The sequence below is a fragment of the Bombina bombina genome, chromosome 1 (assembly GCF_027579735.1).
Source record: "Bombina bombina isolate aBomBom1 chromosome 1, aBomBom1.pri, whole genome shotgun sequence".
Taxonomy (NCBI): domain Eukaryota; kingdom Metazoa; phylum Chordata; class Amphibia; order Anura; family Bombinatoridae; genus Bombina; species Bombina bombina.
Genome location: NC_069499.1, coordinates 55,645,662 through 55,667,967, shown reverse-complemented (window position 1 = coordinate 55,667,967; position 22,306 = coordinate 55,645,662). Strand labels below are relative to the sequence as shown.

The following is a 22,306-nucleotide window of genomic DNA, read 5'->3' as shown; positions in this document are numbered from 1 at the left end:
AAGGAATTGGAATAATTGTGCTTTATACAAAAAAATCATAACCACCACAAAAAAAGGGTGGGTCTCATGGACTCTTGCTAATATGAAAGAAAGGAATTTATCAGGTAAGTTCTTACATAAATTATGTTTTCTTTCATGTAATTAGCAAGAGTCCATGAGCTAGTGACGTATGGGATAGCAGATACCCAAGATGTGGAACTTCCACGCAAGAGTCACTAGAGAGGGAGGGATAAAATAAAGACAGCCAATTCCGCTGAAAAAAATAATCCACAACCGAAATCAAAAAGTTTTAATCTTATAATGAAAAAAACTGAAATTATAAGCAGACGAATCAAACAGAGACAGCTGCCTGAAGTATTTTTCTACCAAAAACTGCTTCAGAAGAAGAAAACACATCAAAATGGTAGAATTTAGTAAAAGTATGCAAAGAAGACCAAGTTGCTGCTTTGCAAATCTGATCAACAGAAGCTTCATTCCTAAAAGCCCAGGAAGTAGAGACTGACCTAGTAGAATGAGCCGTAATCCTTTGAGGCGGGGACTTACCCGACTCCACATAAGCATGATGAATCAAAGACTTTAACCAAGACGCCAAAGAAATGGCAGAAGCCTTCTGACCTTTCCTGGAACCAGAAAAGATAACAAATAGACTAGAAGTCTTCCTGAAATCTTTAGTAGCTTCAACATAATATTTTAAAGCTCTAACTACATCTAATGAATGTAACTACCTTTCCTTAGAATTCTTAGGATTAGGACATAATGAAGGGACAACAATTTCTCTACTAACGTTGTTAGAATTCACAACCTTAGGCAAAAATTGAAATGAAGTCCGCAACACCGCCTTATCCTGATGAAAAATCAGAAAAGGAGATTCACAAGAAAGAGCAGATAACTCAGAAACTCTTCTAGCAGAAGAGATAGCTAAAAGAAACAATACTTTCCAGGAAAGTAATTTAATGTCCAGAGAATGCGTAGGCTCAAACAGAGGAGCCTGTAAGGCTGACAAAACCAAATTAAGACTCCAAGGAGGAGAGATTGGCTTAATGACAGGTTTGATACGTACCAAAGACTGTACAAAACAACGAATATCAGGAAGATGAGCAATCTTTCTGTGAAAAAGAACAGAAAGAGCAGATATTTGTCCTTTTAAGGAATTTGCAGACAAACCTTTATCCAAACCATCCTGAAGAAATTGTAAAATTCTAGGAATTCTGAAAGAATGCCAGGAAAATTTATGAAAAGAACACCAAAAGATGTAAGTCTTCCAAACCCGATAATAAATCTTTCTAGAGACAGATTTTCGAGCTTGTAACATAGTATTAATCACTGAGTCAGAAAAACCTCTATGACTAAGAATTAAGCGTTCAATTTCCATACCTTCAAATTTAATGATTTGAGATCCTGATGGAAAAAAGGACCTTGAGATAGAAGGTCTGGCCTTAACGGAAGTGTCCAAGGTTGGCAACTGGCCATCCGAACGAGATCCGCAAACTAAAACCTGTGGGGCCATGCTGGAGCCACCAGCAGTACACATGAGCGCTCCATTAGGATTTTGGAGATTACTTTCGGAAGAAGAACTAGAGGCGGAAAGATATAAGTAGGATGATAATTCCAAGGAATTGACAACGCATCCATTGCTTCCGCCTGAGGATCCCGGGATCTGGATAGATACCTGGGAAGTTTCTTGTTCAGATGAGAGGCCATTAGATCTATTTCTGGGAGACCCCAGATTTGCACAATCTGTAGAAAAACCTCTGGATGAAGAGACCATTCGCCCAGATGTAATGTCTGGCGACTGAGATAATCCGCTTCCCAATTGTCTACACCTGGGATGTGAACCGCAGAAATTAGACAGGAGCTGGATTCCGCCCATACAAGTATCCGAGATACTTCTCTCATAGCTTGAGGACTGCGAGTCCCACCTTGATGATTGACATATGCCACGGTCGTGACATTGTCTGTTTGAAAACAAATAAACGATTCTCTCTTTAGAAGAGGCCAGAACTGAAGAGCTCTGAAAATCGCACGGAGTTCCAAAATGTTGATTGGTAATCTCGCCTCCTGAGATTCCCAAACCCCCTGCGCCGTCAGAGATCCCCATACAGCTCCCCAACCTGAAAGACTCGCATCTGTTGAGATCACGGTCCAGGTTGGACGAACAAAAGAGGCCCCTTGAATTAAACGATGGTGATCCATCCACCAAGTTAGAGATGATCGAACATTGGGATTTAAGGAGATTATTTGTGATATCCATGTATAATCCCTGCACCACTGGTTCAGCATACAAAGCTGAAGTGGTCTCGTGTGAAAACGAGCAAAAGGGATCGCGTCCGAAGCAGCAGTCATGAGACCTAAAATCTCCATGCATAATGCTACCGAAGGGAACAATTGAGACTGAAGGTTTCGACAGGCTGAAACCAATTTCAGACGTCTCTTTTCTGTCAGAGACAAAGTCATGGACACTGAATCTATTTGGAAACCTAAAAAGGTTACTCTTGTCTGAGGAATCAAAGAACTTTTTGGTAAATTGATCCTCCAACCATGTCTTTGAAGAAACAACACAAGTTGATTTGTGTGAGATTCTGCAGAATGTAAAGACTGAGCAAGTACCAAGATATCGTCCAAATAAGGAAATACCGCAATACCCTGTTCTCTGATTACAGAGAGAAGGGCACCTAGAACCTTCGAAAAGATCCTTGGCACAGTTGCTAGACCAAATGGAAGGGCAATAAACTGGTAATGCTTGTGTAGAAAAGAGAATCTCAGAAACTGGTAGTGATCTGAGTGAATAGGAATATGCAGATATGCATCCTGTAAGTCTATTGTAGACATATAATGCCCTTGCTGAACAAAAGGCAGAATAGTTCTTATAGTCACCATTTTGAATGTTGGTATCCTTACATATCGATTCAATATTTTAAAATCCAGAACTGGTCTGAAAGAATTCTCTTTCTTTGGTACAATGAATAGATTTGAATAAAACCCCAGACCCCGTTCCAGAACTGGAACTGGCATAATTACCCCAGGTAACTCTAGGTCTGAAGCACATTTCAGAAACGCCTGAGCCTTCACTGGATTTACTGGAATGCGCGAGAGAAAAAAATCTTCTCACAGGTGGCCTTACCTTGAAACCTATTCTGTACCCTAGTGAAACAATGTTCTGAATCCAAAGATTGTGAATCGAATTGATCCAAACATCTTTGAAAAATCGTAACCTGCCCCCTACCAGCTGCGCTGGAATGAGGGCCGCACCTTCATGCGGATTTAGGAGCAGGTTTTGACTTTCTGGAAGGCTTGGATTTATTCCAGACTGGATTAGATTTCCAACCGGAAACCGTTCCTTTAAGAGAAGGGTCGGGCTTTTGCTCTCTATTTTGACGAAAGGAACGAAAACGATTAGCAGCCCTAAAATTACCTTTAGATTTTTTGCCCTGGGGCAAAAAAGCTCCCTTCCCTCCAGTAACAGTTGAAATTATAGAATCCAACTGAGAACCAAACAACTTATTACCTTGGAAAGAGAGAGAAAGCAAAGTTGACTTAGAAGTCATATCTACATTCCAAGATTTAAGCCATAAAGCTCTTCTGGCTAAAATAGCTAAAGACATATACCTGACATCAACTCTAATGATATAAAAAATGGCATCACAGACAAAGTTATTAGCATGTTGAAGAAGTTTAACAATGCTATATGCATTATGATCTTTTACTTGTTGCGCTAAAGCCTCCAACCAAAACGTTGAAGCTGCAGCAACATCAGCCAAAGATATAGCAGGTCTAAGTAAATTGCCTGAACATAAATAAGCTTTTCTTAAAAAAGATTCAATCTTCCTATCCAAAGGATCTTTAAACGAAGTGCTATCTGCCGTAGGAATAGCAGTACGTTTAGCAAGGGTAGAGATAGCTCCATCGACCTTAAGGATTTTATCCCAAAACTCCAATCTATCAGATGGCACAGGGTACAATTTCTTAAACCTTGGAGAAGGAGTAAATGAAGTACCCAAACTATCCCATTCCCTAGCAATCACATCTGAGATAGCATCAGGAACTGGAAAAACTTCCGGGATTAATACATGAGGCTTATAAACCGAATTTAAACGTTAAGCAGTTTTAGTATCAGGAGGACTGGATTCCTCCATATCTAATGCAATCAAAACTTCTTTTAGTAATGAACGAATAAACTCCATTTTAAATAAATATGAGGCTTTATCAGAATCAATATCTGTAGTAGAATCTTCTGAACCAGAAAAAACCTCATCAGAATCAGATAAGTCAGAATGATGACGGTCACCTACAAATTCATCTGAAATGTGAGACTAGACATACTTACCCCAGGACACTCCTCTACATAAAGCAGATAGCCAAACCAGTACTGAAACGAGAATCAGTCGAGGTAATGGTATATAAGAGTATATCGTCGATCTGAAAAGGGAGGTAGGAGAAGAAATCTCTACGACCGATAACAGAGAGCCTATGAAAAAGATCCCCTAGAGGTAGACCATTGTTCTCGAATAGGCAATACTCTCTTCACATCCCTCTGACATTCACTGCACTCTGAGAGGAAAACCGGGCTTTAGCCTGCTGCGAAGCGCATATCAACGTAGAATCTAGCACAAACTTACTTCACCACCTCCACGGGAGGCAAAGTTTGTAAAACTGAATTGTGGGTGTGGTGAGGGGTGTATTTATAGGCATTTTAAGGTTTGGGAAACTTTTCCCCTCCTGGTAGGAATGTATATCCCATACGTCACTAGCTCATGGACTCTTGCTAATTACATGAAAGAAATGAAAGTTTTTTTTGGACTTAACTGTCCCTTTAAAGGACCAGTCAACACAGTAGATTTGCATAATCAACAAATGCAAGATAACAAGACAATGCAATAGCACTTAGTCTGAACTTCAAAATGAATAGATTTATTTTCTGACAATTTTAAAAGCTATGTCTATTTCCACTCCCCCTGTACCATGTGACAGCCATCACAAATGCATATATGCTTATTCTTGTACATGCTCAGTAGGAGCTGGCTAATTACAAAAGTTTTAATATAAAAAGATTTTGCACTTTTTTTTTTTAATGGAAGTAAATTGGAAAGTTGTTTAAAATTGCATGCTGTATCTGAATAAAGAAAGTTTAATTTTGACTTGAGTGTCCCTTTAATTCACTCAAAATGAAATACCTCTGGCTGCATTATTCAGGTTCGGCCACTGGGGGCGCAGGACCTTGAATAAAGATTTTTTTTTTTTTTATAACATACGGTAACTTCATTTCTCAAATACAAAAGTGTTATTTTTTTTTAGATATTTTCATAAAGTGTTCATTTAAAAGGTACCTATGATCTCAAAATATTGGGTCATATTTATATGGACTATTTAATTGAACTGAGTAGATAGATAGCAGTGTATAATTGTATATCTGATTATATATATATATTTACTGCCGAATAAATATTTGTTGATTTGAAATCCAGAGAGTGCTTATTCCTATTCAGATTGTACATTCCGTTAGGCACCCTGGTCTGTGTCTGGGTTGGCAAGTGAGAGTGCACTACTTTGAAGCATATATATATATATATATATATTTATTTATTACACATATATGTTTAATGTATATTCCCATACTATTCCCTATTTATGGTTATATCTCAAGAGATGTATTTGAGAGTTATGTTTATACTTGGAGATTAAGGAATTAATATGTTCAGTAAATATATTCTATTAGTAAGTAAATTAAGAAATTAATGGAATTTCATTTTACATTCTGATAGTATATTTTGTTACACTTACTATTTATATTTGATCATAGACATTTATAAGTTGAGATCTGAAGGAACTAATTAAATAGATACATATTTTGATTCTAATAGTTATTGGCTAATTAATAGATATATTCCATCATCAGTGCACATTTCTTAATGTCACTAACCACTGCAGACCGTCTGTCACTAGAGGGGTGCCCTAGATCTGGTGGTGGAAGTTTCCCTCATTTGGAGATATCTAATCTCACTAAGCAATGAAGTAAAGAATCTTTTGAAGTTTATATCTCACAACTGGGACAAATGTCTTTTCTCTCAGATGTCTTGACTGGTGATGTGCATCCTAATAGCAAATCGTCTGAGTCATGAGTCTGATTTCAGGCCCATTGAATAAATAGATCTGGGGTGGGGGTTTTTAACAATGGTCAAAACATTTTTTATTAAAGTAGTTTTATATATAAATGCATTATTAATATATATGATGTATATAAAACTTACAGTGCCACTCACCTTTTACCTGACAAGCTACAAAAACTATGAACCCTAAATATTTTCTTGAGTTTTGAAGACCACATCTATATATAATGTCCTAGAAAAATAATTAAATCATACAGATTGTAAATTCCCACGGGAATAGGGCCCTCAATCCCTCTTGTATGTGTTTGTAAATTTTGTCCTGTATCTTACAAGTCTTGTATTGTTTTATTTAAATTAATTGTATCCATGGACAGCGCTGCGGAATATGTTGGCGCGTAATAAATAAAGTATAATAATAATAAGTAATAATAATTACCCTGAAATATGCTGTAGCCCTCAATCAGGAATTAAAATGAACAGGAAAAACAACTGAATTATTTTTTTGCCTGTCTTCTAATATGCGAGTACAGCCATAAACTTCTATACAGAATATAAAGCTATATCAAAGTTTGTAAAGTGACCATGATTTCTAAGTCAATATTTGGATTTGACCAAAACCCGATAACTTCTACGAAGTTACTACAATTGATGAATTATCTAAAGCTTGGCGATACAATTATCTAAGCTGTAATACATACCATTAACCCCTTAATGACCACAATGTACCCTGTACGTCTCTGGTCGTTAAGGGATTGTCTGGTTATAATAGCGCAGATCTTGCACTCCCTCCCTCATGCAGGCTTGCTAAAATAGCACGGAAAATAACGTCAAAATTAACCTTTTAGGATTCAGATAGAGAATGCAGTTTAAAAAAAAAATCTCAAATTTACTTCTATTATCAAACTGTGCACATTTTTTTATATGCGCACTTTCTGAGGCACCTACTGAGCATGTGCAAGAGTTCACAGTGTGTATGTGTGTGTGATTGGCTGGTAACTATCACGCGATACAGGGGGCCAGCAAATTGAAATAAATTTTGAGTTTTGTCAGAAGAAAACGTAAAGTTCATTTAAAATTCACAGAAAGTTCTATTGCATTGTCTGTTTTTATTAGGCATTTTTTGATTATGAAATTCTTCTGTATTTAAAGGACTAGTAAACACAGTAGATTTGCATAATCAACAAATGCAAGATAACAAGACAATGCAATAGCCTTTACTCTGATTTTCAAATGAGTAGTAGATTCTTTTCTAACACATTTCAAAGTTATTTATATTTCCACTCCCCCTGTACCATGTGATAGCAATCAGCCAATCACAAATGCATATACGTATAGTCTGAGTTCTTGCACATGCTCAGTAGGAGCTGGTGAGACAAAATTGTAAATATAAAAGACTGTGCACATTTTTTTTAATGGAAGTAAATTGGAAAGTTGTTTAAAATGACATGCTGTATCTGAATCATGAAAATTTAATAAAACCTGAGTGTCCCTTTAATGGTCCTTTAACCCCTTAACGACTGAGGACGTGCAGGGTACGTCCTCAGAAAAAAGGCAGTTAATGCCTGAGAACGTACCCTGCACGTCCTCAGTGTGGAAAGCAGCTGGAAGCGATCCTGCTCGCTTCCAGCTGCTTTCCGGTTATTGCAGTGATGCCTCGATATGGAGGCATCCTGCAATAACCCTGCATGGCCATCCGATGCAGAGAGAGCCACTCTGTGGCCCTCTCTGCACCGGACATCGGTGGCCGGTAACGTTGGTGGGTGGGAGCTGACTTGGGAGGCGGGTGGGCGGCCATCGATGGGCCGTATAAGGTGGAGGGGGGCGGGATCGGGGCCGGAGCTGACGGGGGCGCGCACGGGCGCGCGCGCGTGCACAGAGGGTGGCGGGCGGGCGCGTGCACGGGGCGGGAGCGGGTGGGAACCGCTATACTACAGAAAATTAGATTGTAACTGTGGGGGAAAAGGGACACATTAAAAAACAAATAAACTTTAGTAAAAGGGATCTTGGAGGGGTGGGGGGTTGTTCTTGGGTGTGGGGGGAGCTACACTACAGAAAAAGGGATTTTTGTTAAAAAAAAAAGCACATTTTTGTTCTAAACTGGGTACTGGCAGATAGCTGCCAGTACCCAAGATGGCGCCCATTAAGGCAGAGGGGGAGGGTTAGAGAGCTGTTTGGTGGGGGATCTGTGAGGTTGGGGGCTAAGGGGGGATCCTACACAGCAGCATATGTAAATATGCTAAAAAAAAAAACTCAAAAAAGCCCAAATATACCTTTTATTTTAGTACTGGCAGAGTTTCTGCCAGTACTTAAGATGGCGGGGACAATTGTGGGGTGGGGGAGGGAAGAGAGCTATTTGGGAGGCATCAGGGGGTCTGATGTTTCAGGTGGGAGGCTGAGCTCTACACTAAAGCTAAAATTAACCCTGCAAGTTCCCTACAAGCTACATAATTAACCCCTTCACTGCTAGACATAATACACGCGTGATGCACAGCAGCATTTAGCGGCCTTCTAATTACCAAAAAGCATCGCCAAAGCCATATATGTCTGCTATTTCTGAACAAAGGGGATCCCAGAGAAACATTTACAACCATTTGTGCCATAATTGCATAAGCTGTTTGTAAATGATTTCAGTGAGAAACCTAAAATTGTGAAAAAGTTAACGTTTTTTTTTTATTTGATTGCATTTGGCGGTGAAATGGTGGCATGAAATATACCAAAATGGGCCTAGATCAATAGTTGGGGTTGTCTACTACACTACACTAAAGCTAAAATTACCCCAAAATGCTCCCTACATGCTCCCTAATTAACCCCTTCATTGCTGGGCATAATACACGTGTGGTGCGCAGTGGCATTTAGCGGCCTTCTAATTACCAAAAAGCAATGCTAAAGCCATATATGTCTGCTATTTCTGAACAAAGGGGATCCCAGAGAAGAATTTACAACCATTTATGCCATAATTGCACAAGCGGTTTGCAAATAATTTCAGTGAGAAACCAAAAGTTTGTAAAAAATTTGTAAAAAAGTGAACGATTTTTTGTATTTGATCGCATTTGGCGGTAAAATGGTGGCATGAAATATACCAAAATGGGCCTAGATCAATACTTTGGGTTGTCTACTAAAAATATATATATACATGTCAGTGGATATTCAGAGATTCCTGAAAGATATTAGTGTTCTAATGTAACTAGCACTAATTTTGAAAAAAAAATGGTTTGGAAATAGCAAAGTGCTACTTGTATTTATGGCCCTATAAGTTACAAAAAAAGCAAAGAACATGTAAACATTTGGTATTTCTAAACTCAGGATAAAATTTTGAAACTATTTAGCATGGGTGTTTTTTGGTGGTTGTAGATATGTAACAGATTTTGGGGGTCAAAGTTAGAAAAAATGTGTTTTTTTCGATTTTTTCCTCATATTTTATATTTTTTTTTATAGTAAATGATAAGATATGATGAAAATAATGGTATCTTTAGAAAGTCCATTTAATGGCGAGAAAAACGGTATATAATATGTGTGGGTACAGTAAATGAGTAAGAGGAAAATTACAGCTAAACACAAACACCGCAGAAATGTAAAAATAGCCTTGGTCCCAAACGGACAGAAAATGGAAAAGTGCTGTGGTCATTAAGGGGTTAAAGGGATACTAAAGCCAAATTTTTTCTTTCATGATTTAGATAGAGCATGGAATTTTAAGCAACTTTCTAATTTACTCCTATTATAAATTCTTTTTTTCTCTTGCTATCTTTATTTGAAAAAGCAGGAATGAAAGCTTAAGAGCCGGCCCATTTTGGTTCAGCACCTGGGTAGTGCTTCCTAATTGGTGGCTAAATGTAGCAAACCAATCAGCAAGCTCTATCTAGGTGCTGAACAAAAAATGGGCTGGCTCCTTACCTTACATTCCTGCATTTTCAAATAAAGATAGCAAGAGAACGAAGAAAACTTAATAGGAGTAAATTAGAAAAAAAATTGCCTGCTCTATCTGTATCATGAGAGAAAAAAAATAAGCAGATACAAAATATAGATAATCCCTTTATTACGCATTCCCTAGTTTTGCATAACCAACACTGTTATATATCAGGAACACTCAAGTCAAAATTAAGCTTTCCAATTTACTTCCATTAACAAAATGTGCACAGTAATTTTATATTTAAACTTTGAGTCACCAGCTCCTACTGAGCATGTGCAAGAATTCACAGAATAAACGTATATGCATTTGTGGTTGGCTGATGGCTGTCACATGATACAGGGGGAGTGGAAATAGAACTTTTAACTTTGTCAAAAGGAAATCTACTACTCATATGAAGCTCAGACTAAGTGCTATTGCATTGTCTTTTTATCATGCATTTGATGATTATGCAAATCTACTGTGTTTACTGGTCCTTTAATATACTTTTTACCTCTGTGATTACCGTGTATCTAAGCCCCCTTATTTCAGTTCTTTTGACAGACTTGCACTTTAGCCAAATCAGTGCTGACTACTAAGTAAATCCATGTGCATGAGCACAGTGTTATCTATATGACACACATGAACTAACACCCTCTAGTGGTGAAAAACTGTCAAAATGCATTCAGATAAGAGGCGGCCTTCAAGGTCTAAGACATTAACATATGAACCTCCTAGGTTTAGCTTCAACTAAGAATACCAAGAGAACAAAGCAACATTGGTGATAAAAGTAAATTGGAAAGTTGTTTAAAATGACATGCCCTGTCTGAATCATGAAAGTTTATTTTGGAGTAGACTGTAGGAACACTATGAAGTACTAGCAGAGAAGATGAAAAGATAAAGTGCTGGGCTCTACTAATACCACGATCCTCAAGCACTGAATACAATTGTTACTAATTATCACTTGAAAAACATCTTAGAATATAATAATTGAAGAAGAAACGGATATGAAGAGAAAAGCGAAAGAGAAGAAAGAAGAGGGAAATCGGACCAGAAAAAAAGAAGGCAGGAAAGTGAGGATATGTATGTAAAAATATTTGTGTAATGGCAAATCTTGAGAACTTTGCGGGTAGAGGAGTTTCTGGGGCCTGAAAGTCAAATGTGTTCTTGCAATGATTCCCAATAAAATTAAATAACGTGATCATTTTTTTTTTTTTTTTTTTTTTTTTTTTAAATATGCATACTCTTTGAAAACCATTAATTCTTGCATTCCCAATTTCCATTTATTCAGGCTTGGAGGTTAATTTCCAATGCCTTGCTATCAAGGAGTGTGCACTTTTGAGGCCAATTTGCAAAAGGGCAAGTCTAAATTTACAATTATGCTTGGGTTTATCATTGAGTAGGACAATTAGGGTCGTATGCACAAATGCATTTCCTATAATGTTTTTAAAAACTAATTCAATGGAGTCCCAAAAGTTTCACAAGCGTGGACACGACCACCAGATGTGGACCATAGTTCCTATCTCTCCAGCATTTAGGGGAGGATCTGGGAAATATAGTTTTAAGTCGTGTGGGTGTTAAATACGGATGTGAAAATATTTTAGAAGTCATCTCTAATATGTTTGGTGAAGTAGAATAGCCTTGACCACTGTTGAGTTGTTATATTTGTTCTTAGTTCTTTCTGCCATTTCTGGGTGTAATTAGATAGAGGTTTGCACATACTATCTTCTAAGACCCGCCGGGATAATTCTAGTGTACCTTTTGGAGGAACACCCTGCCTGCACAGGCGTTCAAATGGTGTTAGATCTCTCAGAAAATCTGATCTATATGGAGAGGTCTGGTGCAGGTGGTGCAATTGTGCATATTTCAGACATGAAGTAAAAGTAACTTCTAAATTGTGTTGTGGACCTACTATGGTCTTCAACAACCCCTACAAGTTGTGTGTTATAAAATACAGGTGATAGTGGTGAACAGGTGGAGAATATTCCCTTTATATTTTTGATGATATTATGCCATTTAGAAAATATATGGGTATAAACTATGGAAGATCTGATCTTTTAAGTGTTGGAATCCAGCAAAGTGGTCCTACAGTAGGTTTTCTAAAGATATGTGAATCTATAGAAACCAATGCCTTATCGTTTGCTTTAGTATGCAAGTCCAGCACTCTTGTAATACGTTTGATTGATAGTACCGTATTGTTCCGAGTATAGGCCGCTCCTAATTATAAGCCGCACCCTTAAAGTTTGGTGCCATTTAAAAGAAATTACATTTTTAACTTTACTGCCTCCTCTTAACCCAATCAGTCTCCTTTCCTCACACAGTGCCCACTACTCACCCAATTAACTACCTATTTACCTTATACAAGCCTCCCCTCAGTCCTCCTCACCCTCTTAGCCCCTCTAACCCTCTTTTCTGCTTTCCTGTAAGGGCTCAAAGGTTACAGGTCCATAGCTGACTTCTGACAAATCTATCTTCAATATCTTATATATGGTGATATTCTCTTTAGTGAGTCTACAGCCCAGACAGCCCAGCTTTTTCAAGGTAGCAACTGTGTAACTTACCTTCCCCCTTAATGGATCATCACACACAACGATTATGGGAAACAGGATAAGTGACTGTTGTCCCTCTGACAGGCTCTCACCAGCATCAGCTTCTCTAGGTAACCCCCGCGGTTAACAGTTCAGAGCTGTCGGACCCGCCGTGACATCCACTGACTCTCCGATCGGCAACCTCTCCCACAGTACAGGATAGGTGACAGTTGTCCCTCTAGCTGATAGCTGTCCCTCTGACAGGCTCTCACCAGCGTCGGCTTCTCTTGGGACCTCTTAGGTTGACGACTCCAAGCTGTCAGATCTGCGTGACGTCACTAACTCTCTGCTCGGCAATCAGGGGATTTAACTCCCAAGCATTGTGCTGGTGTGGTGGCTCAGGATCTCTCCTGTCGGGCTGTGTCCCAGATCTGGTTAAATTGCTGCTCCTGAGTGCAGCTTTGAGTGTGGGGTCGGTGGCAGCCATAAGAGTCTCCAGGAAGCCCAGTGTGTGCCCTAACTCCTCCCTGAAACAAAACAGCACTTCCGCCCAACCCCAACACAGACCGTTCAAGGTACTTACCATATAGCAGTACTTTTATGGTGTTTTGTACAAAAGCCCGATTGTAGGCCGCACCCCTAGTTTAAAGACTTATTTTAAGGGAAAATACAGTATTTGTAAATGTAAGGTACTCCCAGACCCCCTCTGTCTCTCACAAGACACAAAGTGACTCTGGCAATCCTAGGCTTGCTGTTCCCCAGATAAAATCATTTAAAATAGTTTGTAATTGTTGAAAATATGAGATGGGGAGGGTTATTGGTACGGTTTGTAATATATAAAGGATTTTTGGTAAAATTTGAATTACCTTAATACAACCCCACAACGAAAGGGGTTTCTGCTGCCAATTACGATAGTCAGCTTGTATTTTAGAAAGTAAGGGTTTATGATTAAAGTGGAATAATTTATTAAGATTGTGCATAAGGTTAACTTCTAGATATTTGATAGGGTCTGACTGTAGTTTATAAGGAGATACCTCAGCTATTTTTTTAAATAGAGTGTGGCTCATGTTTATCTCTAATTCCACCGATTTTTGGCTGTTGATAAGAAAATGTGAGAGTTTTCCAAATTCCTGAAATTTCTGGACTAAAGGTGCTAAGGAGGTAGAGGGAGATGTGAGGGTAAGGAGAACGTTGTCTACGTATAGACTTATTTTGTACTCATTGGGTCCTATCTGTACCCCTTAATATTTGTATTTTGTCTATGTGCTGCTCAGGGTTACATGGCCAGAATAAAAAGGATTGGGGAGAGTAGACATCCCTGTCTCGTTCCATTTTTAATGTAAAATGTATCTGAAAGGATGCTATCCACTTTTATCTGGGTGGAAGAGTTGCTATATAGGCTAAATATCCTATGAACCTTTTTAGGACCTAAACTAAACCCCTTTAGTGTAGAAAAATTCAGACAGAGCATAACATTTAAAGAAAGTTTCAAATTTACTTCTGTTAACAAATGTTTTTGTTTTCTTGGTATCCTTTGTTGAAAAACAGGTAAACATTGCTAAAAAGCTAAAAAAGCCTCAAAATCAAAAGTCAGTATTTAAAATCAAGCAGTCCAGCTGATACATGCAGCTCTTCGGTTGATGTGTGAAATTTATGTGGCTACAATATTTCACATTTCAAGCAGCCATATTGGCTTGGAATTGCATTAAAAAAGCAAGAGGGAATACAAAAACGCTTATACTCTTGCTGCAAGTCTTCGCCACCTACTTGCTGTCGAGCTCCATTGTAAGTACTGGAGGAAATAAAGCAGTGCAGTAAAAAAGTTTTTATCAAATCGCATAATACAACGTTTTATTATTGGTCCAATAAAAGATTTCATCATTTATGTCTCTAGGTGCACAAAGGACCCCTTCAGTTAAAGGACCAGTTAACAGAGTAGATTTGCATAATCAACAAATGCAAGATAAAAAAACAATGCAATAGCAGTTAGTCTGAACTTCAAATGAGTTTTAAAAGTTATGTCTTTTTCCACTCCCCTGTACCATCAGCCAATCACAAATGCATACACGTACCATGTGACAGCCATCAACCAATCACAAATTCATATACACTTATTCTTGCACATGCTCAGAGGAGCTGGTGACTCAAAAAGTTTAAATATAAAAAGACTGCACATTTTGTTAATGGAAGTAAATTGGAAAGTTGTTTAAAATAGCATGCTCTATCTGAATAATGAAAGTTTAATTTTGATTGAGTGTCCCTTTAAGTACAGAATGATTAGGAAAAATAAATATGCTTCAAATAAAAAACCTCTGAAAGAAAACTTAGAGAAAATTAAAACACCCCCATTTTTTTCCAAGCAATTTACATGAATATTAGTAGTGTAAATTTTCTTCATATCTTTTTGAATGTGTGTAAAAAAATCTGACACAGATTAAACCAAACCTGCTTGAAAATATGCACCACCTCTTTAAACAGAGGCCATAGTGCCCTCGCACATGCACGCTCCTTGGTCTACCAAGGTATGCTTTTAACAAAGGAGATGTAATAGAAGTAGTTAAAACTTTACATAAGAAACTACTGAGGTATGCTCAGGAGTGTGCACGTATGTGTATAGTACTATTATTAAGGGGGGAAACAGAGCTACTATACAGTGCTAAAACCCATGCACTCTCCTCAGCCCACCCACAGTATGCTGTCATGGAATAGTTCTGCGTTTTAACAAACAATAACAAAAGAAAGAAGTGAACTTGATAAGAGAAGTAGAAATAATTGTAAAATTCTATCTGAACCATGAAAGTTAAAATTTGACTCACATTCCACATTAATAAATTATTTATTCTGTTTATAACCAGTGGATGTTATAGGGTTAACCAACTAGGAATCATTAACATACAAACACACCATCAGTACAAAACGGTTCCTCGTGGTAAAGTTTAGACTGAAATACTAGAACTGTATCATCCAATTGGCTAACTTCAAGATCCAATCACGAGCTTGCAGGGATTGTGAGTAAATGTTTTGTTTCTCCTGCCTGTAATTTGTTTGTCACCAAAGCACTACTTTATTCAATAATTCTACTTATATTTATATTCAAATATTCTTGCAGTTGGGATACCTGACTTCTCATGCAAGTGACATCACATACAAATAACATTATACCATTTGCATATTTAGCCCTCCTGGGACCACCAGAAAAGTAAAGTACCTAGCTGGGGTTATCACATAATAAAATATCTTATTCACATTTTAATTAAAGAACCATAATAGGGGGCAATCTTAAAGAGACAGTGAACTCAATTTAAACATTTTGAATTTGTCTGGAAAAAAAAGAAAGTGTGGTAAAAGTGGATTCAATATAAAGGGACATTTTACACTAGATTTTTCTTTGCATGAATGTTTTGTAGATGATCCATTTTTACAAAAAAAACTGTCATTTTTTTTGTAAAAATTTATAGTTTTGCTTATTTTTTTTAAAGGGTTTCAGACTCCTTACCATGCCCCAAAATGTCAGATGTATACATGCATTTACAGACCTCTGCTGGCTACTGTTTGTCTAATCTGTATTTTCATATGCAGAGAAGAGGGGGTGGGGGTATCTGCACCCAGTCCCTTTCACTGGGTGTTCCAGCTTATCTCATCAACAGTGCTAAACTTGGAGCTTTTAAGTACGTTTTTAAATGGTTTTATATTGGATTTTTAGATCAGTATCTGTGCATATTCTTCTTTATAGTAGTGTCTATTACATGCAGTTATATGAAAATCAGTGTATACTGTCCCTTTAAGCTAGTACAATTCTATCAATTGAGTGTGGCTTGTTTGGTGTTAGGTACAAATACTCATGGTCAGCCAAGCGAGCACTAGCAGGAAGTACCCGTCAGCCAAGCGAGCACTAGCAGGAAGTACCCATCAGCCAAGCGAGCACTAGCAGGAAGTACCCCTCAGCCAAGTAAGCACAAGCAGGAAGTACCCGTCAGCCAAGCAAGCACAAGCAGGAAGTACCCGTCAGCCAAGCAAGCACTAGCAGGAAGTACCCCTCAGCCAAGTAAGCACTAGCAGGAAGTACCCGTCAGCCAAGCAAGCACAAGCAGGAAGTACCCGTCAGCCAAGCAAGCACTAGCAGGAAGTACCCCTCAGCCAAGTAAGCACTAGCAGGAAGTACCCGTCAGCCAAGCAAGCACAAGCAGGAAGTACCCGTCAGCCAAGCAAGCACTAGCAGGAAGTACCCATCAGCCAAGCAAGCACTAGCAGGAAGTACCCGTCAGCCAAGCAAGCACTAGCAGGAAGTACCCGTCAGCCAAGCGAGCACTAGCAGGAAGTACCCGTCAGCCAAGCAAGCACTAGCAGGAAGTACCCATCAGCCAAGCGAGCACTAGCAGGAAGTACCCATCAGCCAAGCGAGCACTAGCAGGAAGTACCCATCAGCCAAGCGAGCACTAGCAGGAAGTACCCCTCAGCCAAGTAAGCACAAGCAGGAAGTACCCGTCAGCCAAGCGAGCACAAGCAGGAAGTACCCGTCAGCCAAGCGAGCACAAGCAGGAAGTACCCGTCAGCCAAGTGTATAACGTACATGATATACCGTAATTCTTTAGAACATGTACTTTTTGCACTTACTGACTCTAGATGACTATGGGGGTCGATCACAATCCTTTAGAAAGGAACTAATGTGTTTTCTACAAACTATCTATGGAACTCCCTATTTACTTTAATAATAAATGACATGATTGCAGTCAAGCCCTGTTTGTGCGTTTAATGGCCATAAAAGGTTAAACACATAGGATCACATGCAGGAGCTGAACATCTCCCAAACAGGACATGGACAGTTTTCTTTAAATAGTCACTGATCACTGGTTATAAATGTGTTACATATTATATAATTGGGGGCCGATTTATCACGGCCCGAATTAGGCCGTATACCCGTTTCCGCGCAAGCCTTCAGGTTCGTCGGAAACAGGAGTTAAGAAGCAGTGGTCTTAAGACCACTGCTCCTTAACTCGTCCCCTGCCTCTGAAGCTGTGGACATCAATCCGCCCGATCTCATACAATCTGGTTGATTGACACATCCTGTCCACGGCCACGAATCAGCAGGGGGCGGCATTGCACAAGCAGTTCACCAGTACTGCTTGTGCAATGTTAAATGCTGACAGCGTATGCTGTCGCCATTCAGCGATGTCGGGCGGACATGATCGCTACAGCGGATCATGTTCGACAGTTAGTAAATCGGCCCCAATGTCTTAGAATATGGGAAAGGAGTTAAGAAGCATTGCTCTTAAGACCGCTGCTCCTTAACTTGTCCGCTACCTCTGAGAAGGCGGACAGCAATCCCCCCGATCATGTATGATCGGGTTGATTGACACCCCTTGCTAGCGGCAGATTGGCCGCAAATCTGCAGGGGGCGGCACTGCACAAGCAGTTCACCAGAACTGCTTGTGCAATGTTAAATGCTGACAGCGTATACTGTCGGCATTCAGCGATGTCTGGCGGACATGATCCGCTATAGCGGATCATGTCCACCAGACATTGATAAATCGGTCCCTATGAGTTTTCTCTTGGGCTGTAGCCCCAGGTTTTTCTGGAATCTAAGCAACACCCCAGAATATTGGAAGAGATGCAGCAAGGTGAATAATGAAAGCATATTACAGTGACAAATGTGCTTGAACAAAAAGTAATGCTCTGACGGAGTAGAGTTGGTAGAGTACAGAAAATGTGAATAAGTCTCTTTACAGCAAAGGACACAGATTCACATCACACTTGTTTAAAAGACATCCATATATATGTATTGTGTTAAAATAAAGTGAAAAATCACAATATACAGCTTGTTCAAAGAAGGAAAATAGAGAATGGATTTGGATTAAGGTTCCTTTTTGTTTTACTTTGAAATGACACAGGTTCAGAAGTGATAAGCAAGAGAATAAAAGAGTTAATAACCAGGCACATCCCTGCTGTGTTTCACATGATGTAAGACTTGCACAAAACCTAGTTACCCAAATTAAGAGGGGAGGGAGCTGCCGTGGCCTCCAGAGCAACCAAAATGTCCCTAGGCTGATGTTAGTTTTAGCAACTCTGCTAATTACAACCGTGCACAACAGGTGAGAATACAAGCTGATAATATCCTAACAGAGACACAGGAGATGGAAGCTGAATAAATCAGTTAGCAGACATAAGTAGATTTTTTTCAATAATAAAGAAAAAAAAAAAAAATATCTTACATTTTTGTACATATGCATTTAAAATGTCACCTTCCCCTTCCCTGGAATTAAAAAGGGACAGTCAACTCAAAAATGTTTGTTTAAAAAGATAATCCCTTTATTACCCATTCCCCAGTTTAGCACAGCCAACATTGTTATATTTATATACTTTTTACCTCTGTGATTACCTTGTATCTAAGCCTCTTTTGACAGCCCCCTGATCACATTACTTTTTATTTATTATCTACTGACTTGCATTTTAGCTGTGTTGAGCACAGTCCACGGGCATGAGCATAATGTTATTTATATAGCACACATGAACTAGCAGTATCATGTTGTGAAAAGCAAATAAAAAAGCATATGATTTAGAGGCTGTCTATAGTGGCTTAGAAACAGGCAGAAATTTAGAGGTTTGAATGTTATAAAGTATATTAATATAACAATGGTGGTTGTGGAAAGCTGGGGAATGGGTAGTAAAGGCGTTATCTATCTTTTTTAAAAATAACAATTTTTGTGTTGATTGTCCCTTTAAACCATATTAACTTCTTGACTGCCAGAGAAGGCTGCAGAATATTACATAATGTTCTACAGCCCTCTCAGACAGCTTGTAAGGAGAATAGGCTACCACACCTACCCATGGAATGGAAGAGTAATTTAGAGAACGGCAGTGACAGCATTCAATACTTAGATGCATGTATTTTACAAGATAGCAGGGGCATATACAAACACCATCCCTCAGTTATACAGAGCTATATGGGTTTAGTTTCTTAAAGGGTCTGAGTCTTTTCAATACTAAAACAAAGACTAAAAGCAGTAGGCACAAACAGGTCATTAACCCACAGCATGGCCTCAGGCAATAACCACCTTGGGGGGAAAGCTGTGATTGGAGGAGGCCGGATTAGTCATTGCTGACTTGTGAAGAGAGGATTTCCAGGAGGGGGAAGCTGCTCTGGCTGTTTTTAATCAAAACGGCTGTTTTGTAAACTTTGATGAATGAAAGTGCCCCTGTTTTTAATAGTATTTTTTAAAAACGGGCTTTCATTCACCAAAGTTTACCTTCACTTTAAGCTCAGTGTACACAGTGTTGGTTTACTCTCTCTGCATCTTCTATGGACAGCTGTGTGATGATTAGATTTGAATACATTTTCACATGATCGTTTGCACTGAGAGCCTTATTGCTAGGACATCTGATCCCACTGCAAGATGACACCTGGACTCATGAGCTAGGATGATGCTGGTAAGGCTGGGTACCTAATGAAGACAGAAAATAGCTATTTAGGGGTCTCCAGCAAGCAGTACAACTAGCACATAGGGAGGCTGGGAATGGTTGGGCTCTGAAAGCCAGGGAACATGTGAAGCTACCAAAGCTGGGTAAGGCTAAGAAACATGTGGAGCACCCAGGGTAAGGTATGGACAGGTATGTATGTTTGGAGATCACAGGGTAAGGCTAGGCTAGTTTGGGGTGCCAGGGGAGGTCTTATGCTCCAAAAGGTAAGTCTGACAGCTAATAAAGCTGGCATTGCCTTAATAACGGCCACCAGGTCATGACAATCCTAGGATGGTTATAAGTTCTCAATGGTTAATAGAGACAACAGATGTCCTAAATCCGTGGTTCTCAACTTCATTCCTTATGTAGCCCCTAATAGAATAGATTTTGTTGTTATTTTCATACTTGGGTTGATCAGCTGCTCACTCATTAGGATAGACACACACATGCAAAAAAGGGGCATGAAATAACATCTGAAATGTGCACGATCTGAGCAGTGGTGAAGTCATGCGCTAGGAGTATGCATGACAGCAATGCAAATGTACACAACCTGCTACTGTAAGCGTGTCAGGTCATGTGTACGGTAATAGTTACCACAGAGGCCTGAGCTCACTCAGGATTTAAGCACTTCCCTCTGGGAGGTATACATGAAGGGGGACAGTAGTTCTCCATATTCTTTCAATTAAAAAATGGTGCTGTGTTTCTCACAGGTTAAAAAATGGTCAACATTCATTCTGATGTCTTTGTACTTAACAATAAGGAAAAACTCACTAAAGGGACCATAGGTTTCACTTGTATGTGCGCACTAACAGAGAGACCCAGGTGCTTGTCCAGTCAGCTATGCTCACAGAGGGGTCCCTGTGTTACATCAGATGAATACCTCCACCAAAAAGTCCATGTATTTCTCTGTATTACTGCACTAGTTTTTGGTCCCCAAACTTCTCTGTGTAGCTGCACTAAATAAATGGTATTGCATTTTTGACAGCTAGACTAAATAGATAGTTGTGATCTGCACTTATGTAAGTGGCCTTGCACTTTGTTGGGTGGTTACATTCTCCAAAAGGGTAAACAATGAACATTGTGCTTCTCTGGATTGTCCCATTCACCAACAGTGCTTAGTGATTAACTAGACAGGTAGCTGCACTAGGACTCTATCTTCTCTGTCAGGAGGCTATGCTCACTAAAGGTTAATTTATTCTGTTTACTGGGTTTCTGCACTCAAAAAGGCATCCCAGTACTGTACCTGATGACTGCACTCATGGGGCAGAGGTCCCTGAGGTCTGTCAGATTGCTCTACACATCAAGGTCCACTTTGTCAGAGGGTTTGCACTCATAAAAGGGTCCCTGAACTGTGCCAGGTTAATCCCTAAAGGTAGTCCCTTCAGTCCATTAGAAGCCATCACTCATCAAGGGGGCCCTCAAGTTCATCAGATGGCTCCTATAACTTAGAGGTCCATTATCAAAGGGATCCTCCATCTGTCACATAGCTGCACTCACCAAGGGGTTTCTGTAGCCCTCTGTGTTTTGCCAGCCTGCTGCACTCATCTAAAGGTCCCTGTACCATACCTGGTGGCTGCACTCCTAGCTGGTTCTCTCCTTTGCTGGTGGACTTTCTAATAAAGGGTCAATGTGCTTCAACAGGTGGCTGAGCTCATAGGGATCCCTGTGGTGGCTGGTTATACGGCTAGTGACGGTGACTGCACATATCAAGGGCTCCCTGAGAGTCACCAAGCAGCTGTGTTCATCGTCAGCCTGTACCCATGCAGGGATCCCCTCACTTTATTAAGTGGCCGTACTGGGTGAGGGGTTCCTACCACTTTCTAACAGTGCTTTTCCAAAAAGCGTACTCTAAGGTATCACAATAAACCCGAAAACACAACGCTCAGAGCCAGCATGCCCTGATAGACATCTCATTGCCCTCACTAGGGTCCTACAGCAATCTCACCTGCTGTGTCAGGGCAGCTCTGATTCTGACAACCTTCTAACTCCGACACTTCCTTTTTGCAAGCTTCACTGCTGTCCGGGTCTCCGGTACCGGAAGGGGTACCGGAGGGAGATGCTGCATCAGGAGCCAGAGACATCTAGCGACCTACCACTGGTCGTGAACCTTCGACAATCTCCGGAGCAACATCGTAAGGCCAGAGCCAAACGATGACCAGCTCAGCCAATCACAGCTCATTTACAACTAGTGGGCTGGACAACCCGGGCTTCAGCTGAAAGAATAAAGCAAGAAGTACTGAGACTAGAAGCGAAGGCTGGCCGGGGGCGTGGCTGAGGGGATTGACTAGTCTGACGCTGCATGAGTGGGCGGAGCTAACAGGACTGTCGAGAACCAT

The 22,306-nt window shown here is 39.8% G+C and overlaps 1 protein-coding gene across 1 annotated transcript in view; it reads right to left on the bottom strand.

Moving 5' to 3' along the window:
* TMED8 (transmembrane p24 trafficking protein family member 8) overlaps nt 1-22,097 on the bottom strand; it is a 51,858-nt gene extending 29,761 nt beyond the window's left edge. Inside the window, exon 1 of the mRNA XM_053689263.1 lies at nt 21,916-22,097. Coding sequence (XP_053545238.1) covers nt 21,916-22,051 — 136 coding nt within the window. The 5' untranslated portion in view covers nt 22,052-22,097. The remainder of the gene's footprint in view (nt 1-21,915) is intronic.
* Between the last annotated feature and the right edge of the window lie 209 nt (nt 22,098-22,306).